The sequence below is a fragment of the Canis aureus genome, chromosome 2 (genome assembly GCF_053574225.1).
Source record: "Canis aureus isolate CA01 chromosome 2, VMU_Caureus_v.1.0, whole genome shotgun sequence".
Lineage (NCBI taxonomy): Eukaryota > Metazoa > Chordata > Mammalia > Carnivora > Canidae > Canis > Canis aureus.
The window spans coordinates 62,320,333-62,336,002 of record NC_135612.1 but is presented as its reverse complement, the minus strand read 5'-3'; the positions used below and the strand labels follow the sequence as shown (position 1 = coordinate 62,336,002).

The 15,670-nt window shown below is 56.3% G+C and overlaps 1 protein-coding gene and 1 pseudogene across 6 annotated transcripts in view; both read left to right on the top strand.

Moving 5' to 3' along the window:
- The window catches only part of SH3BP2 (SH3 domain binding protein 2), a 33,974-nt gene extending 24,264 nt beyond the window's left edge, over nt 1–9,710 (top strand). For 5 of the 6 annotated variants that reach the window (XM_077876114.1, XM_077876115.1, XM_077876112.1 and 2 more), the window contains 11 exons: nt 710–812; nt 2,149–2,266; nt 2,532–2,602; nt 3,423–3,517; nt 3,724–3,792; nt 5,237–5,891; nt 7,279–7,390; nt 7,627–7,682; nt 7,989–8,070; nt 8,857–8,916; nt 9,084–9,710. In XM_077876114.1, the coding sequence (XP_077732240.1) occupies nt 710–812; nt 2,149–2,266; nt 2,532–2,602; nt 3,423–3,517; nt 3,724–3,792; nt 5,237–5,891; nt 7,279–7,390; nt 7,627–7,682; nt 7,989–8,070; nt 8,857–8,916; nt 9,084–9,221 (1,559 nt within the window). In that variant the 3' untranslated portion in view covers nt 9,222–9,710. Of the gene's footprint in view, nt 1–709; nt 813–2,148; nt 2,267–2,531; nt 2,603–3,422; nt 3,518–3,680; nt 3,793–5,236; nt 5,892–7,278; nt 7,391–7,626; nt 7,683–7,988; nt 8,071–8,856; nt 8,917–9,083 lie in introns of those variants that run through there. The other variant, XM_077876118.1, reaches the window with a different exon arrangement.
- Nucleotides 9,711–15,171: 5,461 nt separating this feature from the next.
- LOC144303781 (U6 spliceosomal RNA) lies at nt 15,172–15,285 on the top strand (annotated as a pseudogene).
- Nucleotides 15,286–15,670: the final 385 nt, after the last annotated feature.

The window sequence follows — 15,670 nt, the reverse complement described above, 5'->3', positions numbered from 1 at the left end:
CCAAGGCTCTGGTCCCCAGGACAGTAGGTTGGGAGAGAGTGGGAGCCCCCAGGTCTGGAGATGCCCAGGTGTCAAGACATTGAAGGCAGAAGAGCATCAGAGCCCTGCCTGTCCCCCTGACCAGGCATGAGTTCCCCATGCCTTCGTCCCAGCTGTGTCCTCCACCAAGGACTCCCTGGCGCTGTGCTGCCTTGTTGGGGTACCCCAGGCTGGGCTCCCTGGTTCTGTGTAGCACCAAATGGTTTGCTCTGCTCTTTGGACAGGGAGCCTCCAAGGAGGGAGCTCTTTGGACAGGGAGTGCTCAGTATAACTGTCTGGCCTGGGATTCAGCTCCACACTGGTGGCTCTTGTTGGCAAACTCTCTGGGCTTCTTTGCCCCTTCCCTCATTTTGCCATCCTAGGGTGGAAAGAGGTGGCAATGGCCTCTGGCCTGGCTTTGTCCTTCCTTGAGCCAGCCTCGCTGGTCAAGGTGTACCACTTCCCTGGGAGGGGCCAGGCCTGCCTTGGGGGTGGTGCTTGGGGGCTGGTCAGCCTGCCACGGGTTGCTTATATTTGGCCCCACAGTGGACTCCTTGGGAGAGGGCAGCACACCAGCCCAGCTCTTGCCCTTCAATGTAGTGGGGTTCAGGGGCAGGAGGTCTGCCGTAAATCCCCCAGGGCCTCTGGAAGTGGCCCCTTGAGTGGACCCTCTGCCCTTACTACACTGCAGGGCCCCTGCGCTTTGTCATCATCCACAAACGATGCATCTACTACTTCAAGAGCAGCACGTCTGCCTCCCCACAGGGCGCCTTCTCGCTGAGCGGCTATAACCGGTGAGTGCCCACTGCCCCCTGGCCCCAGCAGATCCCTCGTGCCTGCCTACAGAGAGTCCAGGCTATCATGAGACAGTTCCCACTCCACCCTTTTGGGTTCTATCCAGCCTCTCCCCCTCTCCCCCTGCTCTCAGCCTCCTGTGGCTGCCTCATAGTCTCCCTCAGGCCTCCGCTGTTCTGTTCTCAGCAGGCTTCAAGCATTGGGACTACTTGCTTTCCAGAATCCCCACTCGGCCCCCTCTCAGTGACTTCTGTGTCCCTTCTCCCTGCTCACCCAGCCACCTCTCCATCACAGCCACACTCCAAGGGCCCAGGGACCTACTATCCCCCAAGGCCCTGCCTCAGGCCTGCCTGGCTTCAGGGCCTCCCAGGCTGGGGCCATCCATGAGTGGCCGTCTGCTGATGGGCAGGTGGGCCCTGAGCCAGAGCCTTCTAGGTGGAATGGGGAAATGCTGGCAAGTGAGAGCCCACCCCACAGCATCAGGGGCCTGTAGAGCAGGGACAAAGAGTGACTTCTGGGCTCTGGATCTTAGTGTTCTACTACCGGCCCGGCGCCCTGTGGCATTTGCCTGTGCCTCCAACTCCCTGGGAGGGCCCAGCCCCTCCTGCCTATAAGGACAGTGACTCAATGCTTTGGCCTATACCCTGGCCACAAGCTCAGTGGGGGCCTTGCGCAGGCATCTAGCCCCATGCCAGGCCTCCAGGCCAGCCGGGCCACCGCTGAAGCTGCCAGTGGGCATTTGGGGATCAGAGCTCTGGGATCCCCCGGGGAGGGATATTTCCTTTCCCGGTACATACCACCCTCAGCCCATGGGTGCTCACCCTTACCCCAGGAGATGGGTACACCTGCCCCAGGTACCTGCCATGGGGGCTCCCCCATGGTAGACTTGTGATCCCTCTACAACCCCCGAGCCTGGTTGGGAGAGTAGCCACAGTCAGTCACATCCTTCAGATGCTCTCCGGGATGCTTTAGGGTAGCAGGGGCAGGGCTGAGGCTGACGTGTTAGGGCCCCCACGGGCAGGCCTGCCTGAGGTGGGCAGGTGGCATCTAAGTAAAGTGGCATTGGTGAGCAGTGAGGGTGACATGTCCTCGGATTGGAGCCTCACAGGCTGCTGTTCCCAGGATGACCTCCCCAACCCCAGAGCCCTGTCCACTTGGTGCCTGTCTTTGCCTACATGTTTCCCTCTGCCTGAAGCATCAGGGCCTTTGTCCTGGAGCATCAGCAGGGCAGACCATCCAGACCTGCCCGTGTCCTTGGGGCACAGTGGGTGCTGGGTGCCAGGACCCATCCAGGCGGTGCTGACTGGGTGGTGATGGCAGACTCTGTGTCCCTAGGGTGATGCGGGCAGCTGAAGAGACGACGTCCAACAACGTCTTCCCCTTCAAAATAGTCCACATCAGCAAGAAGCACCGCACGTGGTTTTTCTCGGCCTCCTCTGAGGATGAGCGCAAGGTGAGCCTGCCTTCAGGAGTGGGGAGCTGACAGGGCCAGTGAAGGGATGTGGCAGGGACATGGGGCTGGGTGGGTGCTGTGCCTCAGTGCTCCTCCTGAAGCCCAGGGCCTGGCAGCAACACCAAGCACTCAGAAGCTGTCCTGGGTGGAGCTCTGAGTAGGCCGAGGGCCCATGAGGGTATCTCCCTGACCTTCGTGTGGACCAGCCTGGGCAGACCCTGCCCAAGGCAGCAGTACACCCACTACGACCCTGCCTGACCCACAGAGCTGGATGGCCTTGTTGCGGAAGGAGATTGGGCACTTCCATGAAAAGAAGGAGTTGTCCCTGGACACCAGGTGTGCCTGCGCATGGGAGGGGTGGGTGGGGTGTCACCAGGGCCACTGGGCTTCACATGCGTGTCTGCCTTCCCTTGAAGTGTTCCCAGAAGGTGCCAGCCAGGCTGTGTGCGTGTGTGTGTGTTTGTGCGTGTGTGTGTGCCCCCACACACACCCCTTGGTAGTTTCAGCTCAGGGGTCCCACATGACCCTGCCTGCCCAGGGTGGAGGCCCAGCATTTGCAGCAGCTCAGAGCTTTCGCTTCCCAGTCCCCTGATGCTCACCTGGGCCCACCTGGGACAGAGAGGGGAGCGAGAGGGTCCTTGGGGCACTGGCTCAGTCCCTCTGGGCGTCGGTGACCTCACTGAGAGGAGGCCCAGCAGGCAGCAGAGGTCCTCTGGGCAGGAACAGAAGCCATCCTGTCCTTTTGGAGCTGAGACGGAGGCCTTGGCCACAGATGCCTGCCTGACCCCAAAGCTCCCTGGCCCTGTACCCTGAACAGCTCAGTTCAGTGTTGATGGCAGCCCCCAGGGCAGGGTAGGTGGGGTATTGGGGGAGCCCTGAGGGCTGGCACCATCTGGCAAGGCAGGGCAGTGGCAGGGAGGCACCAGGCCTCCAGTCCCTTGGTCTGTTTTTATCACTCATGAGGAGCTTGTTTGAGCATGAGTCTTACTTCGTGTCTAGCTCTGAATATGCCTGTGTGTCTCTGTGTGTCGTGTTTGTGCATGTGTCTGTGTCTGTGTGCATGTGTCACACAGCCAAGGGTGTGCATGTGTATCTGTATGTGTGAGTGCAGAGGAGCTACCCCTACCCAGTGCTCACTGCCCCACCCCTGCCCCAGCTTCAGTGACTCTAGCTCAGACACGGACAGCTTCTATGGTGCAGTCGAGCGACCTGTGGACATCAGCCTTTCTTCATACCCCACAGACAATGAAGGTAAGGCCTGTCTCTGCATACCCTGTCCCCGCACCTCTGCATACCCTCCCCTGCCAAGGAGGAGAGGCAGCCTAGGTCCTGGGTTCATACCCTGCCCTGTGCCCCCTCTGAGTCCTGGCTCCCAGTGTTCTGAGGGCCCCTGCCCCATCACTCTTGGGTGCAGCTGGGCCTGGGCTGCCTGGGGTCTGACCCTCTATCCGCCTCAGACTACGAGCATGAGGATGAAGACGACTCATACATGGAGCCTGACTCCCCGGAGCCTGTGGAGCCCGAGGGTAGGTGGGCAACTTGTGAGCCTGGTAGGCTCCTGGGGGTGGAACCCAGGTAGGGCCCCTCCCAGGCTGGGAGTGCCAGCCTGACTACTGCTCTGGGTGGCCTCAGTTTCCCTGTCGTGGCCCAGGTTTTAGGAGGGACAGAACAAAAGAGATGTATGCTTTGGCTGGCTCTGTTCGCCTTGTCCTCCTGCCTTTGCAGCTGGCCCGGGTCGGAGGGGGGAGGTGATTTCCAAATGTGTGAGGTGGGGGTGCTGCATGTGTGATGCTGAGCTAGCGGTGGTCCTGGGGGCTGAGAGTGGGGAAGGAGGGACCCTGAGGAGTGGGTGGGGCCAGGGCAGGGCCTCCCGCCTGTGGCTGATGGCTCTCCAGAGCACCTGCAGGCCAGCCTGTTAGGTACTGACCCACTCCCACCCAGTGGCCAAGCAAGGGAGCAGCCATGTACCAGGCATCATGTACATGTGTCACAGCCAAGCACAGGGTCAGCTGGGGGAGGGCCGTGTCTCTGTCCTGCCATCCCACAGTCCTTTCCACTGTCCTGGGCACTTGGGACAGTCCTTCTACCCCAGCCACCCTGTTCTTCTGTCATTCAACCCCACCTCCCCTGTCAAATGCAGCAGGTGCAGCCCCCTTCCCTCCTACTGGCCCCTTCCCTCTGGGGACACCACCAGGACCTGCGGGCCATGTGCCTCAACTTCCCCCCCAGCACAAGGCCCATGGCTCCATCTCATGTCCATCTGTCCCACCCTGAACTGCGGTCATATGTGGCTAGAGATGAACACTTAGGGGCCTCTCTTGGCTTCCGGGGCCAGTGCTCCTGCACATGGCCAGCCCACCCCCTCCCCACCCTTCTGAGTCCCCACTCCAAGCAGGCTTCCTTCCCTCCCCAAAACATCTCATTAGGGTTCCAGTGGTGTCCCCACTCTCACATGCAGCACTTTGCAGAGGTACCTTCTGCTCCAGGCCCCTCCCACCTCACTCAGTGCCATCAGCACGAGCCAGGCCACCCCAGGACTCAGGCCGTGTTCACTCCTCTCCCGGCAGCCTCAGGTCACCGGGACAGCCAGTGTCACGGACAGCCTGGGGACTCCAGCCAGCACCTCTCCTCTGAACCTCACACCTGTGCCCCAACAGCGCACTTGGCACCCTTTCAGTGTGTCCTGCGACATCAGCAGACACAACCACCTTCTACCTCCCGACCTGCTCCCATCCTTCCTCCTCAGCTCTGTCCCTGGGAATTATAGCTTCCCCCAGCGGAAGCGAAGTCCTAAGAGTCCCCTTGCCTCTTCTCTCTCATTTCTGCTTCCGGGAAGCTGATGGCTCAGGGAGCTTGTGTGGGCTGCTGGTAGGGGGTGGCTGAGGAAGGGAAGGTGGCGCAGGTCAGTGGTGGTGGCCCAGCCTCCAGCAGGTGACACCTGTGCACTGACTGGGTCTCTTTACTCCACAGACACCCTGACCCACCCTCCGGCCTACCCCCCGCCTCCTGTGCCCACACCCAGGAAGCCAGCCTTCTCTGACATGCCCCGTGCTCACTCCTTTGCTTCCAAGGGCCCCAGCCCTCTGCTGCCACCCCCGCCCCCTAAGCGTGGCCTCCCTGATGCCAGCCTGACTTCTGAGGACTCCAAGAGGGACCTGCTGGGCCTGAGGCGGCCAGAGGCTGGCCTCAGGGTGTCTGTGGCCCCCCGGAGGATGAGTGACCCCCCAGTAGGCCACCTGCCACCTGTGCCCAGCCTCCGGAAACCCGCTTGTTTCCATGAGAGCGCCAGCCCTAGCTCAGAGCCCCGAGTGCCTGGCCACGGGACTGGCTCTGTCTCCAGCTCTGCCAGCATGGCCACCACCTCCTCCAGGAACTGTGACAAGCTGAAGTCCTTTCATCTGTCCCCCCGGGGGCCGCCGACACCCGAGCCTCCACCGGTGCCAGCCAATAAGCCCAGGTTCCTAAAGATGGCTGAAGAGGCCCCCTCAGAGGAGGTGGTCAAGCCCAGACTCTTCGTGCCTGCTGTGGCCCCTAGGCCTCCTGGACTGAAGCTACCCACACCTGAGGCCATAGCCAAGCCAGCAGTCCTGCCGAGGTCAGAGAAGCCACCCCTCCCCTATCTCCAGTGAGTTCATTTGGCGCTCATGCCCCTGGGACCCCTCCCCAACTGGCAGATCCTCGTGCTGGTGCCCTGGCTGCCTCGTCTCTGGCATTCCCTGTCCATGACGGGGACCAGACAGCCCTAGTACAAGAGCAGGGAGGCTTAGGCTGAGCAGCCTCCCCTGCACCTGACCCACCCTTGCCCTAGAGAAATGTCAGCCAAGTGGGTGGTGGGCCTGGAGCCCGATGCTGCCTAGGGGGGTGGACGAGAGCGTCTCTGGGGAAATAAGCCTCTTCTGGGTGTACTAAGCAATCTGATGCCCCTGCAGGGTCTAGGGAGGGGCTGTCAGAGCTGACTGCAGGCTCTGGGATAGATGGTAGGGAATGGTAGGGGTTTGGGCTGTGAGCCTCTTGGAAATAGTATGCCACTGCAGGCCTTCCTGATCCAGAACCCTCCTTCCCAACCCTGCCTGGGGCTCTTGAGCCACCAAGGCTGCCTTTGTGCTCTTCCTGATTGGGAATTTGCCAGAATGTGGAGTATGTTGGTGACTCACCTGTGAGGTCTGCTCAAAACACTCTCTTCTTTATTGCTGGGTGGTGTTGGGAGACTGGTGTGTTCCCCCCCACCCCCATGCTCAGAGTGTCATTCATGCCAGCAGCCTGTCGTCAGCAATGTCTGGGGCCCCCAACCATGAAGGTTCTGAGAGCTACAGGGGCGAGCCTTGAGTGGGTGTGCTTACGCAGTACTCCCTGAACACCATTGACCCTGGCACCCTTCTTCCTAGGACTCCATTAGCTCTGTTGTCCATGGGAGGGTGCCATATTATGGTTCCATTTCATGAGGGGCCACAGTGGCGCAGACTAGGTCAGTTTGCCAAGTGCTTCGTGGCTGTACCACGGCCGATCATCCACAGCCCAGCAGCCCACAGCCCAGAGTGGCCTCTTTGAATCCTCCTTGAAACCTTGGAGACTTTGGACCACCTGACCGCATGTGTGGGACGTGTCCTGTGGGCTCCGTCCACTCATATTCATCCATTTTCTGTGGCTCTGGGAGGGGCATGATGTGGCCAAGGTCACAGAGCTGGTCAGCTGCAGAGGCGCTCCAGCCAGAGCCAAGCCGCCCCACCTCTTCCAGCCTGGGGCCTTCTCCCACAGCGTCCAGAACACTTGTCTCTGGTGTGAGGACATCAGAGTTCAGGCCCCCAGGGCCCCTCTTGCCAGTGTCCTCGGCAGCCCAGAGCCCAGTTTAGGCCTCCAGGCCTCAGGCGATTCCTGTCGCCCCAGGGCAGTCAACAAGGGCCTGTCATGGGCCTCTGACAACCATCAGGGTGCATGGGGGTGGGGAGTGGAGGGTGCGGTGGAGGGGGGGCAGGTGACAGTGATGTGCCTTCCTCTCCTTGCTCCCCTCCCAGGAGGTCACCCCCTGATGGGCAGAGTTTCAGGAGCTTCTCCTTTGAAAAACCCCGACGACCCTCAAAGGCCGACAACGCTGGTGGGGAGGACTCTGATGAGGATTATGAGAAGGTGGGGCCCAGATCGCAGCCATGGTGGGCGGCCGAGAGAGAGCTGCTGGCCAGGGCAACCCCTCACTGGGTATCTTGAGAAGGAGCCCCAGGTCGCTGGAGTTGGGGAGGGCAGGAGCATGGTGCAGAGCCCCAGATCTGGGCACAAGTTGGCAGCCTTTTGGGGGTGTGGCAGGGGCTGACTGCAAGCACCACCTGACTCTTGATTCTGACCTTGACCACCACTGGCCTCTCCAGGTGCCGCTGCCCAGCTCTGTGTTTATCAATACCACGGAATCCTGTGAAGTGGAAAGGTTAGCACCAAGCCCTTCTTTTTCCAAATCCTTGTTTTTGCAGACACTAGGCTCCCTGCATTTCTTTCTGTTCCCCTCACTTGCCTCGGTGCTGAGCAGTTGCCAGCACAGGTACATGGCCCTGAGTGCGCAGTGCCATCAGCCCAGGCCCGGCACAGGCCAGCCCTCCTGTAGCCTGCTGCTCTTGGAACCTGTGTTGCAGAATAGTGAGAAGACTGAAACCCACACTGAGGAGTGGGGCTGGCGGGTCCCTGAGAGACTGTCTCTGAGGACAGTCCATTTGCTGACGCACCTGTCTTTTTTTAGGCTGTTCAAAGCCACAAGCCCCCAGGGAGAGCCCCAGGATGGACTCTACTGCATCCGGAACTCCTCTACCAAGTCAGGGAAGGTAAGTGCCCCAACAGTCACCCTGCTGAGCCCAGGCCCTAGGGGGACTGCTGCATTGTGCTGGGCTCCCCTGGCTCTCCACACACCCTGGCTGACAGCCAGCAGAGCACTTTGTGGTATAGACATCACTTCCCCAACCTGGGCGCCTCAAGCACTCCTGTCTTTGGGGTCTCTGCCCAGCAGTCCCTGCCCTGTCTGTTGTCAGGAACTGAACACAGTCTGCACACTGAGGGTGATGGTGGCTGGCCTCCCAGCACAGGCGGGAGATGGGAGGGAAGTGCAGGGGGGGGCTCCCAGAACTCTAATGGGGCTCGGGTTTTTCATGTGCTTTGAAGGGGAGGCTCTTGGGGCAGGAGAATTGCAAGAGTCGGCTAGCTGTGCCTCCGCTCCTCCGAGGGTGAATTGCATGATTTCACTGAGCCTCACTTTTTTTTTTTTTTGGTATTATTTATGTATTTATTGATTTAAGTAAGCTCTGTGCCTAACAGTGGGGGTCAAATCCATGACCACCGCAAAAAAATTTAAAAAATAAATCCACGACCCCAAGATCAAGAGTTGCACGCTCTACCAACAGAGCCAGTGAGGCACCCCCTGTTCTCCCATGTATGTCAAAAATGGTCCTAGGGTGAGCCAGGTACCTGCTGCTGTTACTCGAGTCTCCTCAGAGAGCAGGGGACTGCCCATTTCGACCCTACTGTCGGTGTTCCTCCCTAGGTTATCGTAAGAGCCCAAGGACCAGCTGCGAAGCCTCTGCCTACCCATCCATCTGTTGCTTCTTTCCCTGCAGGTTCTGGTTGTGTGGGATGAAAGTTCCAACAAAGTGAGGAACTACCGCATCTTTGAGAAGGTGGGCAGGCCGGCCCCGTCCCAGGGCCCTGGGTGGGACAGGAGGCTGCAGGCGCAGAAGTGACACAGGACGTCTAGGAGCCTGCCTGACTGTCATCCTTGTTGCTGAGCACCCTGTGTCACAGGAGACCCCTGTTCCCCAACCCTACCTCTCTCTCTCCTTTCCAGGACTCTAAATTCTACCTGGAGGGCGAGGTCCTGTTTGTGAGTGTGGGCAGCCTCGTGGAACACTACCATACCCACGTGCTGCCCAGCCACCAGAGCCTGCTGCTGCAGCGCCCCTACGGCTACACGAGGCCCAGGTGACGCCTGCGACACATGTTGCTGGGCAGAGACAAGCCACTGGGGCTGTGACCCCAGGCCACGCAGATGTGACAGGCCTGCATGGGAGGATGAGCCAGAGTGAGCGCCATGTTCCGATCTGGGGCCTCCACAACAGATACCTTGTAGAATCTGCCCAGCCAGGCCCCACTCAGCAGGCTGGGTTCATGGGGCTAGGCTAGGCTCTGCACTGCAGAGGACTGGGGGGCTCTCCTGTGCCATGCAGCCCACCCTACCCCACCTCCCAGGAGCCTGGGGTCCCAGGACTGAGCCCTGCCTGGACTTTGTGGAAAAGAATCGTGGTCATCCCCGCCCCTCCCCAACTCCCCTACCACACTAATCCTGTACTGTGTTGGGAGCTGGGCAGGACTGGGGTATTTGGGGTTGAGGGCAGGGCTGGCCCCCAGGAACTCTAAGACCAGGCTCCAGGATGGGCCACTGATGTACAATAAAGCAAAGATGACCTTTGCCTCAGTGGCCAGGGCTTTGTTGGGAAAGAGGGGATGACCAGCCTTACTGAGTACCCCCACTCACATCCAAATGGTGACTCTAGCAGCTCAACACAGGAAGCCACAGAAGTGGTAGTCTTCAGGGCACAGGTCGTTAAAGAACTTGCTCTGGGTGCATAGCTAGTAACCCAACAGGACCCGGACTCAGGAAGTCTAGACTCAGCATAATCTCTGAAGTGCCATAGGCCAGGTATAAGGCAATTGGACTGTAGGGCTGAAAGGTCCCCACATCTATAGTTAGTGGTTCCTAGGACACAGTTGGGTACACACTGGCTTTGGTGGGGAGCTTAGAACCCTGTTGGAGGCTCCAGGAAGACTTCTTGGAGAAAGTCTTGGCCACAGAGGAGTGCGAAGAGGCTAAACGTGGGTGGAGAGGGTGGTCCCCAGATGCCTGGTCTTCTGGGCAGCACCCAGCCCAAGTCTGGCTCTGGTCGCCCCTCTCTACCTGCTGTGGAATTCCCTCATCCATGTTCCCTGGCATGACCATCCAGGCTGGATTGTTGTGTATGTGTAAAAACAGACTCAGCTTAGGGTCAGGCCTGGCAGGGATCCTAAAAGCATCAGGTCTTCCCTGCACCTTATATTGGGAAAGAAGTTTGCTGTGTGAGATTCGAACCCAGGACAGCACTGTGTCCCCAGCCAAGGATTCACCATCTGGAGAGGGCCCTATGTCTGCACTTCCTTCCCCTGTGCCCCTGGGCATGTTTTGGGGGATGGGGTGGTGTACTGGAGGAGGGGGAGGGATGAGGCCACAGTGGGTGGGAGAGGTGCTGGGGGGATGACAGCCATCTGCTTCCAGGAACCAAGTGTCCAGCACTGTCACTGCAGATGTTTCCTCTCAATCCTGGCAGGGGTGTGGGGGGTGGGTGGAGGTGTGTGTGTCAGCAGGGGCACTGTCTAGTTTCGGGCATTCCACTCCATCTCTGGGAACCAGCAATCCCTCCTTCCTGTGGTTGTAGTTCTTTGCCCTCCCTGCCCTGAACTAGCAAGGGGAGCCCATGGAAGCATGCTGTTCCCTCCTGTGGCTGCAGCCTCCCTTCCTGTAAAAATTTGAAGGGGGGATTTGGACCAGAAAAGTGGCTTCCAGTCAGTGCCTGGGGCGCTGCTTGCTAGTGACGCGCTACCGCATATGGGATACTTTATTACTTTTACCTCACATGTGGCCAGCTCAGTGGCTAAAAATTTTAAGACTCCAGAGCTGGAAGGTGTGGGGGGATCTGGGGCCCAGGGCCAGGTGATAGGTCCTCTGGTCAACATCTTAGTGACAGCTGAGGCCTGTGACTGCCCAAAGTCCACCCTAGGGCCCAAACTGGCTTTACCTCTCCTCCCAGGCCCTAAACCTGTCCAGGACAGACTCCCACCTGTTTGTGAACTGCCCCAGGGGCCCAGGGCCTCAGCTATAAGAGTGTGTGCTGCGGGGTCCCAGGTATGGTCACCAGCATGAAGGAGGGGCCAGAGGGATCTGCTCCCTCCTGAGAACTGCCATCAACATTCTATTCCTCATATAATGTTGGAAGGTGTTTACCACTTGCCAAGTATCTCCTGGGCTCCAGGTGCTGAGCCCCATGGGTACTGACATAGTTTGCTTGGAGAAGAAGCTGCTGTGTGCCCATTTTACAAGTAAGAAAATGGAGGGTCAGAGTTCTGGATCCAAGTTCCAGGTGGGCTACTTACTACCATGTGACCTGTCCTCTGCTGCCCTGAGCCCAGATCCCAGCCCCTGCCTACCTCCCCATCTCCCCTCAGGGCTTCTGACAGTCATGTGGAGGGTCTACACAGTTCTGGGTGCGCCCTGGGGCCACAGCTCAGTGCAGGGGGAACAAAACTGGCCTGCCTCCCTCTGCTTTGCCCCCTGGGCCCAGTTCTGGGATAAGAGGAGGCCTAGGACCTGCTTCAGGGGCTAGCCTGCTTCCTCATCTTACAGATGGGGAAGCTGAGGCTCAGAGAGTCTTCATTGCCTTGTTGAGCATTACAGTGAGTTCAGAGATAGGTCCAACTCCTGGGCCTGAGGAAGGCCCCAGACCCTTTGGGAAGCTGCTCCAAGCCAATGACTAAACATAGTTTTACTTTTACAGTTGATCAGAAAGAGTGAGCTACTATACCTTCTGTTAATAATTTTTTTTTTTTTAATTTATGATAGTTACAGAGAGAGAGAGAGAGGGAGGCAGAGACACAGGCAGAGGGAGAAGCAGGCTCCACGCACCGGGAGCCCGATGTGGGATTCGATCCCGGGTCTCCGGGATCACGCCCTGGGCCAAAGGCAGGCGCCAAACCGCTGCGCCACCCAGGGATCCTATACCTTCTGTTAATAGAGATTTTTATTGTGAACAAAGATGATTTTAGAACCAGAAGAGACCTCACAAAACAGATCTGGAGGGTGCCTGGGCAGCACAGTGGGTTACAGCTCAGGTCATGATCTCAGGGGCATGAGATCGAGCCCTGTATTGGGCTCCACACTCAGCATGGAGTCTTCTTGAGATCGTCTCTCTCCCTCTCTCTTTCTCTCTCAAATAAATAAATCTTAAAAACAAGTCCTGAGTTGTTCTGGCCCCTGCCCCAGCTCTGAGTCACATTGCGGAGACGCCTCCTGCTGGTCCAAGGAGGCTCTCTCTGCACCCTGGTGGGACCGGTGGCGGGACAGGACACCAGGGGAGAAGAGGCAACAGCCTGGGGCCTAGGGGCTTCTTGCCCAGTGCCCACCGGGACTGGCCTCCTGAAGGAGGTCTGGAGGACACGAAGGACACACAAAGGAATATGAGGCAGAGCTGCCACTTACACCAAATCCATGTGTCTCTAGAGGAGGGCAGTGAGGGGAGGACCTGTCTCTGGCTGGGACCCCGTGGCATCGAGCCCCTCACTTGCCACACCCAGTTCCCTGTGTCTGCCTGCCTGCCCTATGCCTCCCCCTGGAAATGACTGCCTAATGGGGGGAACTCAGAGAGGGCGCCAGTCCAGGGGGGCAGTGACCTTCAAGGTGGTCAGTAGTGGTTGTCCCCCATTAGGCTACCTTCTAGCAACACTCCCACCAGAGGGAGAGTCTTTTTTTTTTTTTAATAGATTTTATTTGAGAGACGGCAGGAGGGAGGGAGGGAGGGGCAGAGGGAGAAACAGACTCCCGGTTGAGCTTCGAGCCCGACACAGTGCTCAATCCCAGGACCCCAAGATCATGACCTGAGCCGAAGGCAGACGCTTAACCAACTGAGACACCCTAGTGCCCATGGATGGAGAGTCTTGAGACACAGAGCAGATCCCAAACCATCTTCCTTCAGACCTTCCTTTGCTCCTCACAAATCCTTGAAGGCTGCCTAACATCCCCCTCTGGCTTCAGCTCTGGTCATGCTCAGCCGCTTAGAGCAGAAGCACACTCCTTTTTCGTTTTATTTCCTGTACAGCAAAACACACATTTAGAAAAATGAGCAAAGCACAAATGTGCAGCCTAAAAAGTTGCTATGACTTGAACATTTTTATCATCCTACCAAGGATCTCCAGCCCCCGTGTGCCCTACCCATCACAGCACTGCCCCTCCTGTGTCACCAGCAACCCCTGCTGGGGCTTTGGGGAGGTTCCTGTTCTTGTTTTGCTATAAAGCCTTCACCACTCAATTATACATCCATCACAGTGGTTTCCTGTTTTTGTATTTTATGTGAATGGAATCATAGATGAAAGCTTTGACACCTGGCTTCTTTTGCTCATCATGTCTTTGAGACCCATTCCTCCTTTCCCTTACCTTCTCCACTTTTGGATTGAGCAGCTTTTTTTTTTTTTTTTTTTTTTTTTTTTTAATTTTAAAGTCATTCTACTTTCCTCTTCTAATTGGAAAGTTATACAGTCTATTTCTGTTCTCACCTGAGTCTAGAGGAACAAATATTTTTACCCTCTTAGACAACATAAGGACTTCTGGTGACTTTGGCACCATCGATCTCCTTCAATACCTGATATCATTGTATGTATCTAATTCTGTATTGTTGTTGTTATTTAACTCCCATCCAAAAGGAAAGAAGGAAAGAAGGAGAAGGAGAAGGAGAAAGAAAGAAAGAAAAAGAAACAACTCCCATCCAAGACAGTGTTTCTTAATTTTTTTTTTTTTTAATTCATGTGCAACACAGAGAGAAACAGAGAGTCAGAGACACAGGCAGAGGGAGAAGCAGGCTCCATGCAGGGAGCCCGACGTGGAACTCGATCCCAGGTCTCCAGGATCACGCCCTGGGCTGCAGGCGGTGCCAAACCGCTGCACCACCGGGGCTGCCCTTTTTTTTTATTTTTTAAAAAATTTATATATATATATTTTTTTATTTATCAAGACAGTGTTTCTTCTCCCCCCCCCCTTGAAAAAGGAAGGGGTATTTTAATAGTATTAAAACTTTTGCAGGATGCCTGAGTGGCTCAGTGGTTGAGCCTCTGCCTTCAGCTCAGGGCATGATCCCAGGATCCAGGATCGAGTCCAACATTGGGCTCCCTGCATGGAGCCTGCTTCTCCATCTGCCTATGTCTGCGCCTCTCTCTCTCTCTCTCATGAATAAAAAAATCTTAAAAAAAATAAAACTTTTTTATTGGGGCACCTGTGTGGCCCAGTTGGTTAAGCATCCAACTCTTGGTTTTGGCTCAGGTTGTGATCTCAAGGTTATGAAACTCATCATGCTCACTGGAGAGTCTGCTTGAGAGTCTCTCACTGCCCCTCCCCCACTGCAAAGAATTAAATCTTAAAACTCTTTTATTATGCTAAAATATATGTAATATGAACTTTACCATTTTAGGGGCACCTAAGGGACTCAGTTGGTTAAGCATCTGCCGTTGGCTCAGGTTATGATCCTGGCATCCTGGGATCGAGCCTCACATCAGACTCCCTGCTCTGCAGAGTCTGTTTCTCTGTCCTCTTGTTCTTGCACTCTCACTTTCTCTCCCCTCTCAAGTAAATTAATAAAATCTTTAAAAAATAATAAATGGCCTTTTTTTTAAATTTTTACTTATTTATGATAGTCACACACAGAGAGAGAGAGAGAGAGGCAGAGACACAGGCAGAGGGAGAAGCAGGCGGGAGCCCGACGTGGGATTCGATCCCGGGTCTTCAGGATTGCACCCTAGGCCAAAGGCAGGCGCTAAGCCTCTGCGCCACCCAGGGATCCCTAAATGGCCTTTAAAAACTTACCATTTTAAATGTACGATTCTGTGGCATTCAGTATATTCTCATTACTGGGAATCATCACTACCATCTATCCTTTGAACTCTTGCTCCTGTAAAGCAGAAACTGTCCCCATTAAACAGCTCCCCATTCTCCCTACTCTAGGCCCTGGTGCCCACTATTCTATTTTGTCTCTGAATTTAATGATTCTGACACATAGTTGGGCAGTAAGCTCAGTTGGTTAGAGTGCGATGCTAATAACACCAGGGTCGAGGGTTCACTCCCTGTACAGGCCAGTACTTCATCTGTGCCCACTTGAGTAGCACATGTACTAAAATTGGAATGATACAGAGATTAGCATGGCCCCTGCACAAGGATGAATGTCACTACTCTGGGAACCTCATGCAGGTGGCATTGTCTTGTCCTTTTCTGTCTGGCCTATCTCACTCAGCATAGTGTCTTTAAGATTCATCCACATTATAGTAGGTGTCAGGAATTCCTTCCTTGTTTTAGAGAGAGAGAGAGAGAAAGCATGCGCACACATGCGGGGGCCACACATGCGGGGGCAGAGGTAGGGGGAGACAGAGAATCCTAAGTAGGCCCCATGCCTGGCACAGAGCCCCATGTAGGGCTCAAGCTTATGACCCTAAGATCACGACTCGAGCAGAAATAAAGAGTCGGATGCTTAACCGACTGAACCGACTGGCTCTCCGCCATCTACATATCTTTGGAAAAATGTTCAAGTCCTTTGCCGATTTCTTAACTAGATTGTTTGCTTTCTTGGTGTTGTCATAGACAGTATTATT